Here is a 16,921-nt window from a genome sequence, read left to right as displayed (position 1 = left end):
GGGGAGGTTTGCCCGCACGCGAGGAGAGAGGAGGCAGGGCAGGGCGGCTGGCTGCAGAAGCCGCCAAGCGGCCTTGCAGCTTGCAGCCCGAAGGAAGGAGGGAGAGAGGAAGAGAGGGAGAGAGAGAGAGAGAGAGAGAGAAACCTCTCGCCCGCGAGCAGTTGCTAAGGTAGCAATTCTCATCATCATCATCATCATCATCATCATCGTACGGGGGGGGGACAGACACCACCATGCCAGCCTTCAGTGGAGGGAACCTTCCTCCTGGCCTGGGAATTGAGGGGAGGGAAACCACCTGCAGGGAAGGGAGGGTTTTCCTCCGCCCCCATGAAAAATGCGGCCCGTCTGGAACCCCGACTTCTTTTGGGAGAGCCTGGAGCATCGAGGGGGGGAAAAATAATCTTAATTTTCCCCTTTAGGTTGCCGTGCAGATGGGCTTCCGGTCCTTTCGAGGCTCCAGCCTTTTGAAAGGGGTAGTGGAGAAAAGGCTGGGAGGAGGAGGAGGAGGAGGAGGAGGGGAGGGTGGGGGATTTGTTGGGGGGTCTTGCAGAGCCTGGCTTTGTGTTTCTCCAGGGCCCAGAAGAGGGGAGGGCTGTGTGATTTTTTTTTCTACTTTGATCTTGCCCTCCCTTTATTTCTTTCTCTCTCTTTTTCCTTCCCTACCTCCCCCCTTTCTTTCCTTCCTCTATCCTTCCCTTCCTTCTCCCACCTTCTTTCATCCTCCCACCCTTTCCCTCCTTCTCCCCTTCTCTTCCTACAATGTATTATCTCCTCCCTTCTCTATAGCCCTTCCCCTTCCCCCTTCCTTCCTTCTCTCCGATCTTCCTTCCTTCCTCCCTTTCCTTCCTTCTCTATAGTTCCCTCCTTCCTCTCCCTCATTCCCATCTCCTTCTCCTTCCTTCCTTCCTCCCTCTTTCCTCCTTCCTTCCTTCTCTCCAATCTTCCTTCCTTCTCTCGTCTTCCTTCCTTCCTTCCTCCCTCCCTTTTCTTCCTTCTCTATAGCTCCCTCCTCCTCCTCCTTCCTTCCTTCCTTCTCTCCAATCTTCCTTCCTTTCTCCCTTTCCTTCCTTCTCTATAGCTCCCTCCTCCTCCTCCTCCTCTTCCTTCTTTCTCTCCGATCTTCCTTCCTTCCTTCCTCCCTTTCCTTCCTTCTCTATAGCTCCCTCCTCCTCCTCCTTCCTTCCTTCTCTCCGACCTTCCTTCCTTCCCTCCCTTTCCAAAAAGTGACTCTGCGCAGCTTACAAGCAGAATAATTAAAGCCACACCCCAATAGGGGGAAAAACAACAACAACAACCCCAAACTTCCACAAAATTAAAAGCATAAAAGGAGTAAACCAAGAGCCCCCAACGTAGCCCCGTTCAACCGCTTTGCAGTCTCCCCAGGGTGGAGGGAGGAACCAGGTGGGAGCAGGTGCGGGTCGGGAGGGAAGGAACAGCTGGGAGGAAGGAACAAAGCCCTCCATCCGTCTGAGCCTTGACTTATGACCACAATGGAGCCCAAACTTTTCTGTTGCTAAGTGGAGACAGTTTCAACCCTGTTCCAGCCACAAGCGGTTCAGAGAATCGCTGCATTTCTCGCACGGTTGTTCAGCGAGCCTGGCTTCCTCCCTTCCCTTGGTCGCAAAAGGAGGCGGCTTCAGCCGTCGTAAGTATGAGTCATTTGCCGAGCCTCCAAATTTTAGACCCCATGATTCCCCCAGGGGGGGGAAGCCGCAGCGGTCGTTAAGTGTGAGAAATGGTCGAAAGTCAAGGGGAAGCTGCCACGAATGTGTTAAGTTTGAAAAAAGGCCGTGGGTTCCTTTTTGTTTTGTTTTCAGCACCGTTGTAACTTCGACCGGTCACTAAACGAATGGTTGTAAGCCGAGGCCTACCGGTACCAAGAATTGCCTCCGTTTTTATTGTAAAATACAACACCTTTTTTTTTTTCCTGCTAGGAAAAGCTTTCCCAAGAGGTGGGGGAATGAGGAATTGCCCAGAATTATGTTTGCAATCGGTGTTGTTCTCTCCCCAAAATCTCCTCTGAACGTTTTCACATTTAATTTTTATTTTTTTATTTTTAATCCAGGCCGGTCCGAGAGCCAGCAAAGCCATTGGTCTGTCTTCTCCTGTTTGACCAAGGAGGCTTTTAATACTCCCTGGGTGGAATTTGAGCCTAGGGCCAATGTAAGGAGATACCCCCTGGCTGTAAAGACAACAACGATCTGGGGGAAAAAATAAAGGAAGGAAGGAAGGAAGGAAGGAAAGGAGGGAGGAGGGAGGGAGGAAGGAAGGAAGGAAGGAAGGAAGGAGGGAAGGAAGGAAGGAAGGAAGGAAGGAAGGAAGGAAGGAAGGAAGGAAGGAAGGAAGGAAGGAAAGAGAATAGAGCTGGAAAGGACTTTAGGAAGGAAGGAAGGAAGGAAGGAAGGAAGGAAGGAAGGAAGGAAGAGCTGGAAGGACTTAGGAAGGAAGGAAGGAAGGAAGGAAGGAAGGAAGGAAGGAAGGAAGGAAGGAAGGAGAATAGAGCTGAAAAGGACCTTGGGAAGGAAGGAAGGAAGGAAGGAAGGAAGGAAGGAAGGAAGGGAAGGAAGGAAGGAAGGAAGGAGGGAGGGAGGGAGGGAGGGAGGGAGGGGAAGGAAGGAAGGAGGGAGGGAGGGAGGAGGAAGGAAAGAGAATAGAGCTGGAAAGGACTTTAGGAAGGAAGGAAGGAAGAAAGAAAGGAAGGAAGGAAGGAAGGAAAGAAGGAAGGGAGGTGAATTTTTTTTTAAAAAAGCATGCCGGTTGAATTGGATTTGGTGGAATTCCCTGGATATTATAAAATTACAGGGCAAATCCTTGACTTCCAAGCATTCACCGAAGTCACAAAGGCACCGAAGAAAGGGACTTACGACCGTTTTCCACACTTACGACCGTTGCAGCATTCCCGGGCAACCGTCTCGTAATTATAACGGCCGCAGCATCCCTGGTGTGTGCGTGCGTGCCTGTCAGGCGATTCCCCTTTTGCGACGGACTGCGATTCGCTTCACAGGCTTAAAAAAAACCGTGCCGCGACTCGCTTAGCAACGGAGGGCACGGAAGGCAACGGGGGACAAAACTCGCCCAGCAACCTTTAGCGGTGGAAATTTGGGGCTCCGTTGGCGGTCGGAAGCCGGGGCAATTATCTGTCAATCTCCCCGCAAATAAGGCAGTGGCTACTTGGGAGTGGAAGGGTTGGAGGTGCTAATCTAGCCACTTAAGAGGCTGGATCTTGCAGGGGGGGATCGAGTACCTGTTTTGGTGGGGCTGGAGAATCCGAAGCCTTGGGATGCCACACTTCCTCCGCCGGAGCTGAAGGTGCCCATCGGCTTCTGCTCATCAAAGGAAGCGGTGCCAAATCCAAAACTTTTGGCCCCGCTGTTTCCAAAAAGGTTCGATGTGTCTGCGATGGGGGAAGGGAGGGAAAAATTAAAAATCTCCTCCTCCTGTTTTCTCCCTTCTTTTCCCCCTTGGACAGCATAAAGCTACAGGCAGTCCTCGACTTACGACAGTTCACTTAGTGACAACGGCGGTTAGGAGCGCGTCGATGGCGCAGCCGCAGAAAGCGCGCTCCGCGGAAGCAGTGTAAACAGCACAGCGGTCCTCGAGTTAACGGCCACATAAAATGGGAGCACCCCCCCCCCCATGTGTGTGTAGCTAAGCCGGGCAGTTGTTAAAAGCAAGTTTTGCCCTGTTTTACGACCTTTCTTGCCACCGTTGCTAAGGGAATCATTGCCATTGTTAAGTTGGCGACATGGTTGTTAAGTGAAGCGGGCTTTAAACCCCTGCAACCCTCATTGACTTGGCTTGCCAGAAGGTCACAAAAAAGGGGACCCCCTCCTCTCTCTCACACACACACACACACACACACACCCAGGGGACATTGCGACCGTCGTAAATACGAGCCGGAGGCCAAGAGTCCGAAGGTCTGTGACCACGTGACCCTGAGGATAATGCAACGGTCGCTAAGTGTGAAAAAGGTCGCTGTTGTAACCGTGAAACAGTCACTAAAGGAACGGGCGTTAAGTCCAGGACTACCGATGCAAATTTGTGCCCTGTGGATCTGCAGCCTGCAAGGAGGCCGCTATCCAACGGGAAAGCTGCAGTGGGCTGAGCCCCTCGGTTCCACTTACTTTGATTGGCCGAGGAGCCGAAGCCGCCGCTGGTACAGCCAAAGGGGTTCTTGTTGGCCGCCTCGTGACTCGGTTTCCCCCCCAGGCCGCTGAAGAAGCCCCCCGCTCTCCCGCCGCCACCGGATCCAAAGGGACCCCCGCTGGAAGAGGAGGGCTGCAAAAGACGAAAAGGAAGAAATGTTAGGCCGGGTCTGCCCGATTCAAACAAAGCCTTTAGAACAGGATAACGGCATTGGAAGGGACCCTGGAGGTCTTCTAGTCCAACCCCCAAGTCTTTTGGGGACCCTTGTTCTGGAGGCTAGCTGTCCCACCGATTGATTGTCCTTACTATTAGGAAATTTCTCCTTCATTTTAGGTCGCTTCTCTCCTTGGTTAGTTTCCATCTGTTGCTTCTTATCCCTGCTTTTAGGTGCTTTGGAGAATAAGTCAATAATCCCTTCTTTCTTCTCCGTGACAGTCCCTCAAATCTTAGAGTATTGCTATCCTGTCTCCCCTAGTCCTTCTCTTCATTAAACTAGACATACCCAGTTCCTGCAAACATTCTTTCTATGTTTTAGCCTCCAGTCCCTTGATCACTTCTGTTGCTCGTCTCTGCGCTCTTTTTCCACACACACACAGTTTTTGTACTGTGGTGAACAGAACTGGAGACGTAATTCCGAGAGTGGTCTCACCAAGGGAGTATAAAGTGGTACTAACAACGTTGTGTGATCTTGGTTCTATCCTTGTTTATTCAGCCTGGGACCTGTATTGGCTTTTTTGGGGGCTGCTTGCAGCACCCGGCTGGCTCATGCTTAAACGGTCGATGATTACAAACGGTAAGCAACCTTACAGTAGATTTTCTCCTGATCAGACCCAGTGCAATTTTGGGAGAGGAAAATGGCTGGCTTGGAAGGATTTACCTGGCCGAAGAGGCTCCCACTGGTGTTGGTGGCTTGGCCAAACACGGTACTTGGGCTGCTGGAGCCAAAGGCTGAAAGAATCAAGAGAAAACGAACAAAGGTGAAACGGCTTGTGAAAACTGCACGCTGGCATTTCTAGCCACGCAAATAAAGAGCCGTTCATTTAGCGACCGTTCAAAAATGCAAACGGTGAAGGCGCTAGAGGTGAGGACTGGTTGTAAATAGTTTTTTTCTTTCTTTTCCCAGCACCGTCATGTGATACGTGGCCCACCAACACATCAACCCACGTTCTACGTAATGTGGACAATGAATGTTATGGTTCATTGATGAATGCCTTATGAGGTCTGAGTTCAGCATAGAAGGGAAGAGGAGAGGAAGTGGGAAAAAAAGGAGGAAGGGAAAAGAAGGCGAAGGGAAAGAGGAAGAGAAGGGGAAGGAACGGAAGAAGGAAAGGGAAGGAGGAAGAAAAAGGGGAAGGGGAGGAGAAAGGAAGGTGTAAGGGAAGGAAGGAAGGAGGAAGGGAAGAGGTAGGAAGGGGAAGGAGGTAGGAAGGAAGGGAAGGAAGGGAAGGGGAAGGAAGGAAGGAAGGAAGGAAGGAAGGGGAAGGGAATGGAAAGAAAAGAGGGAGGGCAGGGGAAGGGGAAGAGGAAGGAAGGAAGGAAGGTAGGAAGGAAAAGGGAAGGGAAGGAAGGAAGGAAGGAAGGAAGGGAAGGGGAAGGAAGAAGGGGAAGGAAGGAAGGAAGGAAGGAAGGAAGGAAGGAAGGGGAAGGGAATGGAAAGAAAAGAGGGAGGGCAGGGGAAGAGGAAGAGGAAGGAAGAAGAGAAGGGGAAGGAGGAAGGGAAGGAAAAGGGATGGAGGAAGAGAAGGGAAAGAGAAGCGGGAAGGGAAGAGAAGAGGAAGGAGAAGGAAGGGAAAGGAAGAAAGAGAAGAGACAGCTTGGTCTCTTCCTGATTTTCTGGCGCCCCTTGTATAAATTGCATTTATGCTGGTTGCAGCCTCTCTCTGTGTGTGTGTGTGTGTGTGTGTGTGTGTGTATTATTGTTGTTTGTTTTAAAAGCCAGTCCCAAAATAATCCCACGCCTTAAAACTCTGTTAATCATTACATTCCTACGAAACGGTAACGAAGGATTCCGATTTAAAAGGAATTTATCAGCTCTTCCCAACGGCGCTTCTGGCGAGTTGTAATTACACAGCAGGGTCCCTGCCCCTTAAAATATCCTTTTGTCCCAGTAATTAAGCAGAGTCTCTTTCCAAGAAAATGGGGCTCTTGCACGGTTAACCTGATTAGTCGTCTGGCGTGGAGGCAAGGAGCCAAGGAGTCGGAGAAATTGTCAGTTCCTCTTTGCCCCCTTTCCTTGCAAAATTACTCAGCCAATGGCGCTCCGGGCTGCCTTTTTTTTCTTAAGCAAAGAAACCCCCTCCCCACCCCCCCCAAAAATAATAATAATAAAAAAATCCCAGCCAATTTCCAATGCATGAAATTACACAATGTTTGCTCAACGTGAAAAACGGCCTAAGCTGGGATTCCAGTCAGAAAACGGGGTTGGGAGAGGTCAGGATTAAAAAAATAAATAAATCTAAATTTGCAATCTGGATGTTAATCTCTCTGCCCTTGGGTGGCGCAGAGTTTATTTCCCGGCTGCCATCCAGGGAGGATTGAATTTTGCCCTGGATTTTCATCTCTGGCTGACCACGCGAAACGTGTGGCACAATTACAGGCACGGTCCTCGATTCGCAACAGTTCGTTTACTGACCGTTCAAAGTTACCATGGCGGGGCGAGGGTGTGTGTGTGTGTGGAATATGGGATTAGGACCACTTTTCACACCGCTCGGGCGTCCCCGTGGGTCAGGAGATCGAAATATGGACGCTGACTCCTATTTATGACAGTGTGTGTGTGTGTGTGTGTGTGTCACGCTCTTGTGACCTTACCGGAAGCTTGACAGAAGCTGAAGCCGGCCGAAGAAGTCGGGGTGGTGGTTGTCATGGAAGCTGGGCTCGCAAAGACGGCCCCGCTCTGGCCGAAGTTGGAACTCTCCCCGAAAACAGGAGCGCTGCTCTGAACAAAAAGCCCAGCGGCTGTCGAAGGCTGTCCGAAGGAGAAGGAGCCGGCCGTGCTGCTGCTGGACGCTGCCGCCCCGAAGACGTTCCCGCTGCTGGACGCCGGAGGGGCCGAGGAAGCCGCTTGACCGAAGGCCGGCGTGGTTCCAAAGCCGGCCTGGTTGAAGATAAAGCCACCCTGAGGGTTGGCGGAGGACTGGCCGAAAACGGGAGCTTGTTGCCCAAAGGCCGACTGGCCGAAGCCAGAGGTGGCTGCCGTCCCGAAGACCGAGGTGTTAAACCCGCTGGCCACGGCCGAGGAAGACGGTGGGGCGGCGGGAGGTTGGCCGAAAGGAGAAGAGACCGGGAGGGCTGGTGCGGAGACCTGACCGAAGACCGGCGGAGCAGACGGATTGGTTAAGCCGGCAGTGGCGGGCTGGCTGAAGGCTGAGCCGGTGGAAGAGGAAGAAGAAGAGGAAGGAAGAGGAGGAGGAGGAGGAGGCTGTCCGGAGGGCTGTGGGAAGCCAGAAGAGGTTGGGATTGCCTCGGTAAAGGCAGAGGTGTTGTTGGCCGGGGTTGGCACGGAGGCGGTGCTGGCTGGAGGGGAGGCAGTGGGTTCCGGGGGTTGTGAACCGGCGGCCGGTGGAGTGGAGGCAGCTGGGGTCTGCTCTTCTGCAGCGCCTTCAGGAAGAGGCAGCCCCGCAGTCTTGGGCTCGCCAGGCGCCAAGGCGGGAGACAGATCTTTGCCAGGCGCAGCTTCCGAAGGAGTCGTCAGCTGCCCTCCTCCTTCTGCCTCTGCTGCTGGGGGAGCAGCAGCAGCTAAAGGGGCCACTTCAGCTGGACTCTGCTCAGGGGGAGGGATGAACGCCGGGGGGTCAACCTGTGCCATCGGCGGTGACGTGGCCCCGTTGGTCGAAGGCGGCTTCTCGGCAGGGCTTGTCCGGGCGTCGTCCTCTCCCTTACCCGTGAGGGCAGCCGGCATGGCCTCGGTGCTCAAGAGACTCCCAAAGGAGAGGCTTGGGGCGGACGGCGGAAGGGCCGAAGACGAGGAAGACGACGCTTGGGGGGCGCTGATCGAAGGGCCCCTGAAGGCAAACGGAGCCTTGGCACCGCCCGCCGGCGTGGCGAGACCGAAGACGTTGGGAGGAGCAGGATTGACCAAGTGGACATTGCCGAAGAGGCCACCGGTCGCCGAACTGCCCATCGTGGTCAAGGTGGTGGCGCTGGCCTCGGCAGGCTTGCTCACCGGCAGAGCGTTGCCAGCCGAAAAGCCAGGCGGCTGTGGCCCGGCGGCTGTGCCGGGGGAGGGTCCCTTAGCCGGCGCGGCCTTGGCGTTCTCGTCGGCTTGGCCAACCCTCAGACCGGAGAAACTGCCCAGCGTCTCTCCGGCCGCCGAGGCCTGGGTCGCTGCATCTCCTAGTTTGAGGGGAAGGGTCTCCAGTTTGGGGGCGTTTGCAAAGGGGAGGGGAGTCTCAGCCGCTTGCCCGTTGCTGCTCAGGCCAGCAGGGTCTCCGGAGCTGGCTCTCCCGAAGGCAGGAAGGCCGGCGGTCTTGGGACCCCCGAAAGTAAACGGGGTCTCCGGGACGGAAGGAAATTTCATTCCTCCTCCTCCAAGGGAAAAGGCTTCGGGTTGGTTCGACTCTTTTGCTGGGGTGGTTGTGGCTGCCAAAAGAATAACAAAATGACAAGAGTTGGAAGGGACCTTGAAGGCCATCTAGTCCAACCCCTTGCTCAAGCAGGACACCCTTCCCTCCTCCTGCTCCTCTTCCAAATAACAGAACTGGAAAGGATCTTGGAGGTCTTCTATGCCAGCGGTCGGCAACCACTGGTGGACCGTGAGAAAATTTTGGTGGGCCGCAGATAAATCTCACCCCCAGAGCAACCCCCCCAAAGCAATTAATCCAGCCTGCGCAGAAACACAAATTGCTATTTTTCCTTTTTCCGACCATCAGCTGTGGGAGATTTAGATTAGCTAGGAAGCAGGAAACGGTTGGATTTCTTGCTTTCTAGCTAGTCTTTAGACCTTCGGCTCTGCTTTTAAGCACAGCCGAACCTCCCTTAGGACTGAAGGTTCTGTTATTCAGTGCAGACTCACGGCAAGCAAATTTCATGTGACAGACTGAACTAGCCGATGGCAGATAGATAGATCACCGAAGGATTCTGTGAGCAACTCAATGTGCCTGCCTGCTTTGCCTGATCTTGGGTAAAAGCTGCTCTTTGTTTAATAAAACAGTTCAATATTGATATAAATATTTATAATATTTACCTACAAGCCATGACCAGCCAGTCACATCCACAAATTAGGCCATTCCCACAGAACCGGTTAGTGGTCCCTGGGATTTAAAATTATGAGTTTGGGGGTCCCTGAGGTCCAAAAGGTTGGCGACCCCTGTTCTAGTCTGACCTCCCGCCTTGCTCAATCAGGAGACACTGTACCCCAAAACTTACCTTCCAAAGCAGAAGAGGCCACCGTCGCAGCTAAAGCAGGGACCGCGGCAAAGTTAAACCCAGCCCTAAATTTGAAAACAAAACAAACCAACACCCCATTTGTAAGAACTGCCTTATAGATGGCAGCAAGGTTTATATGTCGCTTCTTCTACGCTGCCATGTATGGTTGGTTTTTTCCCCCCAGCTTGTCTGATTTTTTGGGGGGGGGCACCCTTCGTTCTCTCTCTCCTACGTACAACCGAGGATTTCGGTCGAATTCCAGGGGGCGGCCATGGTTATCTCTCTCGATCATCAATGAGGATTCAGGGAGCCCTTGACTCACAACCACAACGGAGGCTGGAGTTGTTTCTGTTGCTAAGCGAGGCAGTCGTTACAGAAGGGAGCCGCGCCCGGTTTCACCACCTGGTTAAGCGAATTGCTACTTTATGGAATGAAATTACATCATTGTCCAAGAAATCTGTCTTCCCCTCCTATTGAGTTTTCTTGTCGGAAGTCGGCTGGGAAGACCCAAAAGTTGATCATGTCACACACAAACACACACACACACACAGGAGGCTGCAACTGACACAAGTACATGCCAGTTGCCAAGTGCCCAAATTTTTATCATGTGACTGAGGGGGAGGGGAGGGAAGAGGACAATGGTTGTCAGCGCGACTGTGGGCCACTTTTCCCAGTCCCATTGTAACTTTGAACTAAACCAATGGTTTGCAAGTCGTGGACTACCTATCGAGCCACGTTTCCCAACAGTGGCAATTTCGGGAGGCGTGGACTCCTCTTCCCAAGATTATTTGCAGCACGGCTGCGGAATTCTGGGAATTGGGTGTCTCTGCCTCTTGGAAAGCACCGAGACTCAAAACGAGGTGACTCAGCTCTCATCTCGCTCACCACACCACACCACTAAAATGTAGTTCTTCTCTTTGAGGACCAAACGACAAAAGTCTCTTGGATCGCTGCTTGGTGCTACATCCGCTATATCAGAGGTGGTATTCAGCCGGTTCTGACTGGTTCTGGAGAACCGGTAGCGGAAATTTTGAGTAGTTTGGAGAACCGGCAAATACCGCCTTTGACTGGCCCCGCCCCTATCTATTCTCTGCCTCCCATTGAGTCCCAGCTGTTCGGCTGGGTCTCCTTTGGTTGCCCTGCACAGGAGAATGGAGCTGGAAAGCAGGTTAGTGGGGTGGGGAGGGAATGGGGATTTTGCAGTATCCTTCCCCTGCCACGCTCACCAAGCCAAGCCACACCCACCAAGCCACGCCCACAGAACCGGTAGTAAAATTTATTGAGTCTCACCACTGCGCTATACGCCCCCTCCCTTAAAAGGCCACCCCAGCGTTCGAAAAGAGGAGAGGATGGGAAGGTGGACGGTACTGACCCCGATGAAGCAAACGTGAAGTCTTTGTTGAACTGGGAAGCAGCGGCCGAGATGGACGTCGCTGGCGGCGTGGGGACGGGCGTGGCTGTCTTTGCGGCTCCTGCATCGTGAAAAAGTTACGTGAGAAAGAATCATGAAAGTTAGCAGATAATGAAACGTCTGCAAAGAAAACAAGGCGGCTCAGAGAGCACCAAGGAAAGTTTCAGTACATTCCAGGACACCCCAAGATTTATAACCACCCACAGATGTTTAGGGGTAGAACAGATCCCCCCTTTCTAGTGAGCTGGGACTCTCCAACTGTTGGGAACAGGGAATCGAAAAGCACTTCTTCTCTTTTCCTTTCAGTTCTCCAAATCCATGAACGTTGCCACGATCCCATTTTTTCTTCTTCCTTGACCTTCCTGCGTCCCGGAGCTCATCGGGCCCCAAGCTTTGACTTTCTCGGTGCGGCTGTCATTGGCGCACCTGCACATTTTGCTGAATGCGCAGCAATGCTCAGGAAGGAGGGCTCAGCTGACCATGCTTGGCAGGAAGACTTAACAGTTTCTGCTCAATTGTGCCCTAAGTGCGTAAGTTATTTTTTGCCAGTTTGCAGACCTCTCACACCCCAGGCCTGGTCTGAGTTGCAACGTTTCAATGCTCCGTCGGCTACCAAGGCCTTAGAAAGAGAGAGGGGCGGGAAAGTTTCTTCTTCTTGATTGTGGCTTGTAGCATAACCAGGTTTTGGGGAAAAAAAATAAACTATCCTAATTCGTTTCATTGGAATGGTTTGTCTCCAGAAGCTTTTGGGGGGGGCTCCATCACTTGAGGTTTTTAAGAAGAGTTTGGATAACAATTTGTCCAGAATGAGCAGGCTTGAGAAGATCTCCAAGGTTCCTTCCAATTCTTGTTATTATTCTGTTTTGATTCTGTTTTAAAAAGGAGGGGTTTTTTTTATTATCTAAAGGTGCACGGAGAAACACTGTTCCATTCCCACCAAAAGGTGGTCCCTATTTTTCTACCTGCATTTTTTACATGTTTTCGAACTGCTCGGTTGGCAGGTAACAGGTAACAGTTAATCAGAGTTGGAAGGGATCTTGTAGGTCATCTAGTCCAACCCCCCGCCCAAGTGGGAGACCCTACACCATTTCTGACCAATGGCAGTCCAGTCTCTTCTTGAAGGTCTCAAGTGATGAAGCTCCCACAACTCCTGAGGGAAAGCTGTTCCATGGGTTGATTGTTCTCACTGTCAGAAAATTCCTCCTTATTTCCAGGTTGAATCTCTCCTTGTTCGGTTTCCATCCATTATTCCTTGTCTGGCCTACAGGTGCTTTAGAAAATAGCTTGACCCCTTCTTCCTCTCTGGGGCAGCCCCTCAAATATTGGAAGACTGCTCCCATGTCTCCCCTGGTCCTTCTCTTCCCTAGACTAGCCAGGCCCAGTTCCTGTAACCGATCTTCATTTGTTTTAGTCCCCAGTCCCCTCATCATCCTGGTTGCTCTTCTCTGCCCTCTTTCTAGAGTCTCAACCTCTTTTTTGTCGTGTGGTGAACACAACTGGGTGCCAGTACTCCCAGCAGAACCTGGGACAAGTAACGGGAGCTCACTCCGTGATGCGGCGCTGGGGATTCGAACCGCTGAACCGCTGACCTTTATGATCGACAAGCTCAGCGTTTTAGCCACCGAGTCCCTATTCAGCTATAAAGTAAGACAGATCTTATTCTACGGAGTTCAAACCCTCTACCCAAAAATTGAGTTCAGGGACCTGTGCAACCCCAATGGCTGCAGAAATGCCTTAGCGCTGTCAGAAACCCAGCTCCTGCCTTCGGCATTTGTAAGAAGGGATTACGCTTAATCTCTCCAAGTGGTGCGTAATTGAAAACGTGGGATAACGCCCCACATCTGGCCAGCCCCCCCACTGCCGGCCCCTTTAGCCTTCTGGAAGGCTATAAAGATTTGTTCTTTACCCAGGGGTTAAATGATTTAATTTCAGCTTTTAGAATTTTATTGTGTTTGGCAGCCGGCCGGGGCTGGGTTTCAAGATGGGTAAGCCAGGCGGATCTCTTAAATAAACGAACAGAAGCGCTCCTTGACTTACGATGGTTTTGTTTCGCAGCGTTACAACGGTGCTGGGAAAAAAAAAAAAAGGACTTACGACCGTTTTTGACACTTTCGCGATGGTTGGAGCATCAGGGGGTCAAAATTTGGAAGCCTGGCGATTGACTCGTATTCACGACGGCTCCAGTGGGGGGGGGGGGGATTCATCTAATCCCCTTTTGCGACAAGCCGGGTCAATTAAGGATGCCCGACAGTTAAAAATCTGGACTTTAATTGCTGGGATTTTGTTTTTTGTTTTTTTTTAATCTCTTGGGTTGCTGTACTTCACAGCAAGGTCAAAGATGCTGTCCAGGTTGGCTCTTCCCTTCTGACCGTCTCGCAAAAGGACGGGGCGCGATCGAAACTGACCTGAATTCTTCTTCCCAACCGAGGTCTGGCTGATGGGCGCCACGGTCACTGCTGCCGAACTGGGCGGCGCCTGCATCTTCAGGGTGCTTGACGGGGTTCCCTGAAATATTAAAGTAAAAAGGGATTGGTGAGAAAACAGGCAGGGCACAAATGGTCCAGAAAGCAGATGAGAAGTTTCCATTGAGGGAGGCCTTGGGAAAATTTATATCTGTTTATCTTATCTTCTCCTTTCATTTGTCCTTTCTTCTCCTTCCCATCCTATTTCTTTCTCTCCTTCGTTCCCTTTCCTTCCCTTCCCATCATATTTCTGTCTTTCCTTCTCTCTTTCCTTCCCTTCCCTTTCCTTCCCATCCTATTTCTTTCTCTACCCTTCTCTTTCGCTCCTTTTCCTTTCCTTCTCATCCTATTTCTTTCTCTTTCCTTCCCTTTCTTTTCCTTCCCATATTTCTTTCTTTCCTTCTCTCTTTCATTCCCTTCCCTTCCCATCCTATTTCTTTCTCTTCCCTTCTTTCGTTCCCTTTCCTTTTCTTCCCATCCTATTTCTTTCTCTTTCCTTGTCTCTTTTGTTCCCTTTCCTTCCCCATCCTTTGTTTCTCTTCCCTTCTCTCTCTTTTGTTCCCTTTCTTTTCCCTCTCCATCCCACCTTCTTCCTCCATTTCTTCCTTCCCTCCCTCGCTTCTGAGGTGTGGCACGTTGGTTAGAATGCAATATGAAATGCTAACTCTGCCCACAGCCTGGAGCTCGATCCTGATCAGCCCAAGGTTGACTCGTCCTTCCGAGGTTGGTAAAATGAGGACCCCGATTGTTGGGGGCGATAGGCTGACTCTGTCAACCACTTAGAGGGGGCTGGGAAGCACTGGGAAGCGGTGTATAAATCTAATTGCTGTTGCTCTCAGCATCCTTTCAGCCACAGCCTCCTCCGGCTTGGCTTTCCCTTCCTTTCGACCCTTTCACTCTTCCTTGAATCTCTTCCCAGAAATCAGCCGTACCTGGTTGACTTGATTTGTTGCCACCATAGCCAAAACTTGATGGACACCTTGAGCAGCACTTTGAGGAAGTGATGACCTGGAAGAGGAAGTGGGAAAAGAATGATAGAACCCAACCAAACAACTCAGGGAGCAAATTAAACACGTCTTCTGTTCCATAATCTACTTTTGGGAGGGGAATCTAGGCCAGAAACCAACCCGTGTCTGCGATCACTAATCTCTCCCCTCTCGTCAAGCACCTGAGAAAATTCAAGGCAGGTTTATATTCCCATAACGACAATCCAGTAAGGTAGGCCGGGCTGGGACGAAGCAGCTGACACAAAGTCATGGCCAAGCAGGGACCTTTTCCCCGCTGAAAAATCCGATATTGACAGTGAGAATTGCAGCCTTTTGGATCTACATTTATAGCTAAGAGCAGCGAAGCGGCTTCGGGGCAGACTCTCAGCAGAGAAATTGGGGAGAAAAAAATATAATAATAATAATAATGATGAAGTTTCACTGGCTCGTGATTTGCAACTCCTGACAAAATGTCCAAGGTCAGCATAAAACAAAAGACAAATGGCTTTCCCCTGCAGTGGAAGCAGAGAGAGAGAGAGAGGGGGAGATTTATCATCTATCACCGCAGCTTAGCAGAGACACAAACTCAGACACAGACCCCGATTTAGAAAAAGGAAGGGATAATTAGAGAGAGAAAGAGAGAAAGAGAGAGAGAGAAAAGGGAAAAAGAGAGGGGGGAAAGAGAGTGAGAGAGAGAAAGAGAGTGAGAGAGAAAGAGAAAGAGTGAGGGAAAGAGAAAGAGAGAGAAAAAGAAAGAGAGGGAGAGAGAGAGAGAGAGAAAAAAAAAGAAAGACAGAGAGGGAGAGAGAGAAAGACAGAGAAAGAGAGAAAAGAAAGACAGAGGGAGGGAGAGAAAGAGAGAGAGAAAGAAAGGAGAAAGAGAGAAAGAGAGAGAGAGAGAGAGAAAGAAAGTGTGAGAGAGAGAGCAAGAGAGAGAGAAAAGGGAGAGAGAAGGAGAGAGAGAGAGAAAGAGTGAGAAAGAGAAAGAAAGTGTGAGAGAGAAAGAGAGAGAGAGAGAGAGAGAGAGAAAAAGAGAGAAAGAGTGAGAGAGAGAGAGAAAGAAAGAGAGAGCATTTTCTTTCCAGCTCTTTCCCCAACTCTGAATCCAGAGCATTTGACGAATTTCTTCCTACTTCCGGTCAGGTAGTCCCCCCCCCCCCGACTTGTTTAGTGACCATTCAAAGTTGCAACAGCACTGGGGGAAAAAATCGACGGGTGAGCGTTTTTCACACTTACAACCAACGCAGCATCCCCGTGATCCGCTTGGCAACGGACACCTATTTATGACGGCCGAGTCAGCGGGGAGAAGGCGGGTGAGTTTTTACAGCTGCGTGACTAACCGGCAGCGACTGGCTTCACAAAGCGGCGAGAAAAGTCGTAAAATGGGGGCACAGCTCACTTAACAAGTTAGCTACGTTGGGCAAACCTAGCCTTAATTTTGGCTAGGTTCGCCCAAGATAGCTAACTAAGACTTGTTAAGTTCCTAGAAACTGTATACACACAACCCCTCCCTTGTCCACTTGTGTAGAAGAAGCAGTGGGTGGAAAGGGAATGATTAATCGGAGGAACGGCTTGCCATCAGAAATTGTGGGCTTTTCAAAGACAACTGTCCAGCTTCTCCAAGGCAAAATGTCCAGAGTTTTATAGCAGAGTTTTGCTCCACTAAGCAACACTGTGTGTTCTTGGCTTTGGTAATAAGCTGCTCCGGAGAAATTCAAGGACAACTGACTGGGGTGGGAAGCTAAGACTGCAAAACTGGACAAAACACAATTGTGGAAAGCAAGCAACCTCCCTCACCTTTGAAAAGAAACATCTTTCATTGAAGCCTGCACATTTTTTAAAATATCTTTTTTGTTTTTTGCCCATTATAAATACACACTGCAGCCAAAAAGTTAACATTAACAATGAATGAACTCAACCCACTCCTAATATCTCTGCTTTTGGGGATTCTGCGAAGAATCTGTTTCTATCCGGCTTGAAGAATATTTCCTTTATTTGGAAAAGAGACAGGAGGAAGGAAGAGGTGACCTACCCCACTGCTGGAGAAACGGCTGGGGGAGACCCACTGCTTTTCAGCTCTCGGACATTTACCACCTGAGGGACATTCTTCAGAGTCGATTCGGTCAGGGAGGTGTTCACCACTGTTGAATAAGAATAAAGGGCAAGGAAATAATGAATAGAATGGAATAGAGAATAAAATGAGAAATCAATAGAATAGAATGAGAAATGAAACGATTAGAGAATAGAATATAGAGAATAAATAGAATAAAATAGAACAATTGAATCAAATGGAATCGAAATAGAATAGAATAGAATAAGAAATGAATAGAATAGAATGAGAAATGAAGTGAATAGAATATAGAGAATAGAGTAAATAGAATAGAGTAAGAAATGAATAGAATAGAATAAAAAGAAAATAGAATAGAATAGAAAGAAAATAGAATAAAAAGAAAATTAGAATACAATAGAATAGAAAGAAAACAGAATAGAATAGAATAGAATAGAATAGAAAGAAAATAGAATAGTAGAATAACTTTATTTGGCCAAGTGTG

At 50.2% G+C, this 16,921-nt stretch overlaps 1 protein-coding gene across 3 annotated transcripts in view; it reads right to left on the bottom strand.

The window, feature by feature from the left end:
• The window catches only part of NUP214 (nucleoporin 214), a 42,630-nt gene that overhangs the window by 4,121 nt on the left and 21,588 nt on the right, over positions 1-16,921 (bottom strand). For 2 of the 3 annotated variants that reach the window (XM_087944090.1, XM_087944091.1), the window contains 9 exons: positions 16,402-16,510; positions 14,316-14,391; positions 13,327-13,426; positions 10,883-10,982; positions 9,511-9,575; positions 6,955-8,724; positions 5,024-5,094; positions 4,125-4,278; positions 3,245-3,394 (listed from right to left, as the gene is read on the bottom strand). In XM_087944090.1, the coding sequence (XP_087800216.1) occupies positions 3,245-3,394; positions 4,125-4,278; positions 5,024-5,094; positions 6,955-8,724; positions 9,511-9,575; positions 10,883-10,982; positions 13,327-13,426; positions 14,316-14,391; positions 16,402-16,510 (2,595 nt within the window). The remainder of the gene's footprint in view (positions 1-3,244; positions 3,395-4,124; positions 4,279-5,023; positions 5,095-6,954; positions 8,725-9,510; positions 9,576-10,882; positions 10,983-13,326; positions 13,427-14,315; positions 14,392-16,401; positions 16,511-16,921) is intronic. The other variant, XM_087944092.1, reaches the window with a different exon arrangement.

The sequence above is a fragment of the Notechis scutatus genome, chromosome 15, assembly GCF_049901735.1.
Source record: "Notechis scutatus isolate UNSWTSFEM ecotype Mainland chromosome 15, rNotScu1.2, whole genome shotgun sequence".
Classification (NCBI taxonomy): Eukaryota; Metazoa; Chordata; class Lepidosauria; order Squamata; family Elapidae; genus Notechis; species Notechis scutatus.
This window is presented reverse-complemented; position numbering and strand designations above follow the sequence as displayed.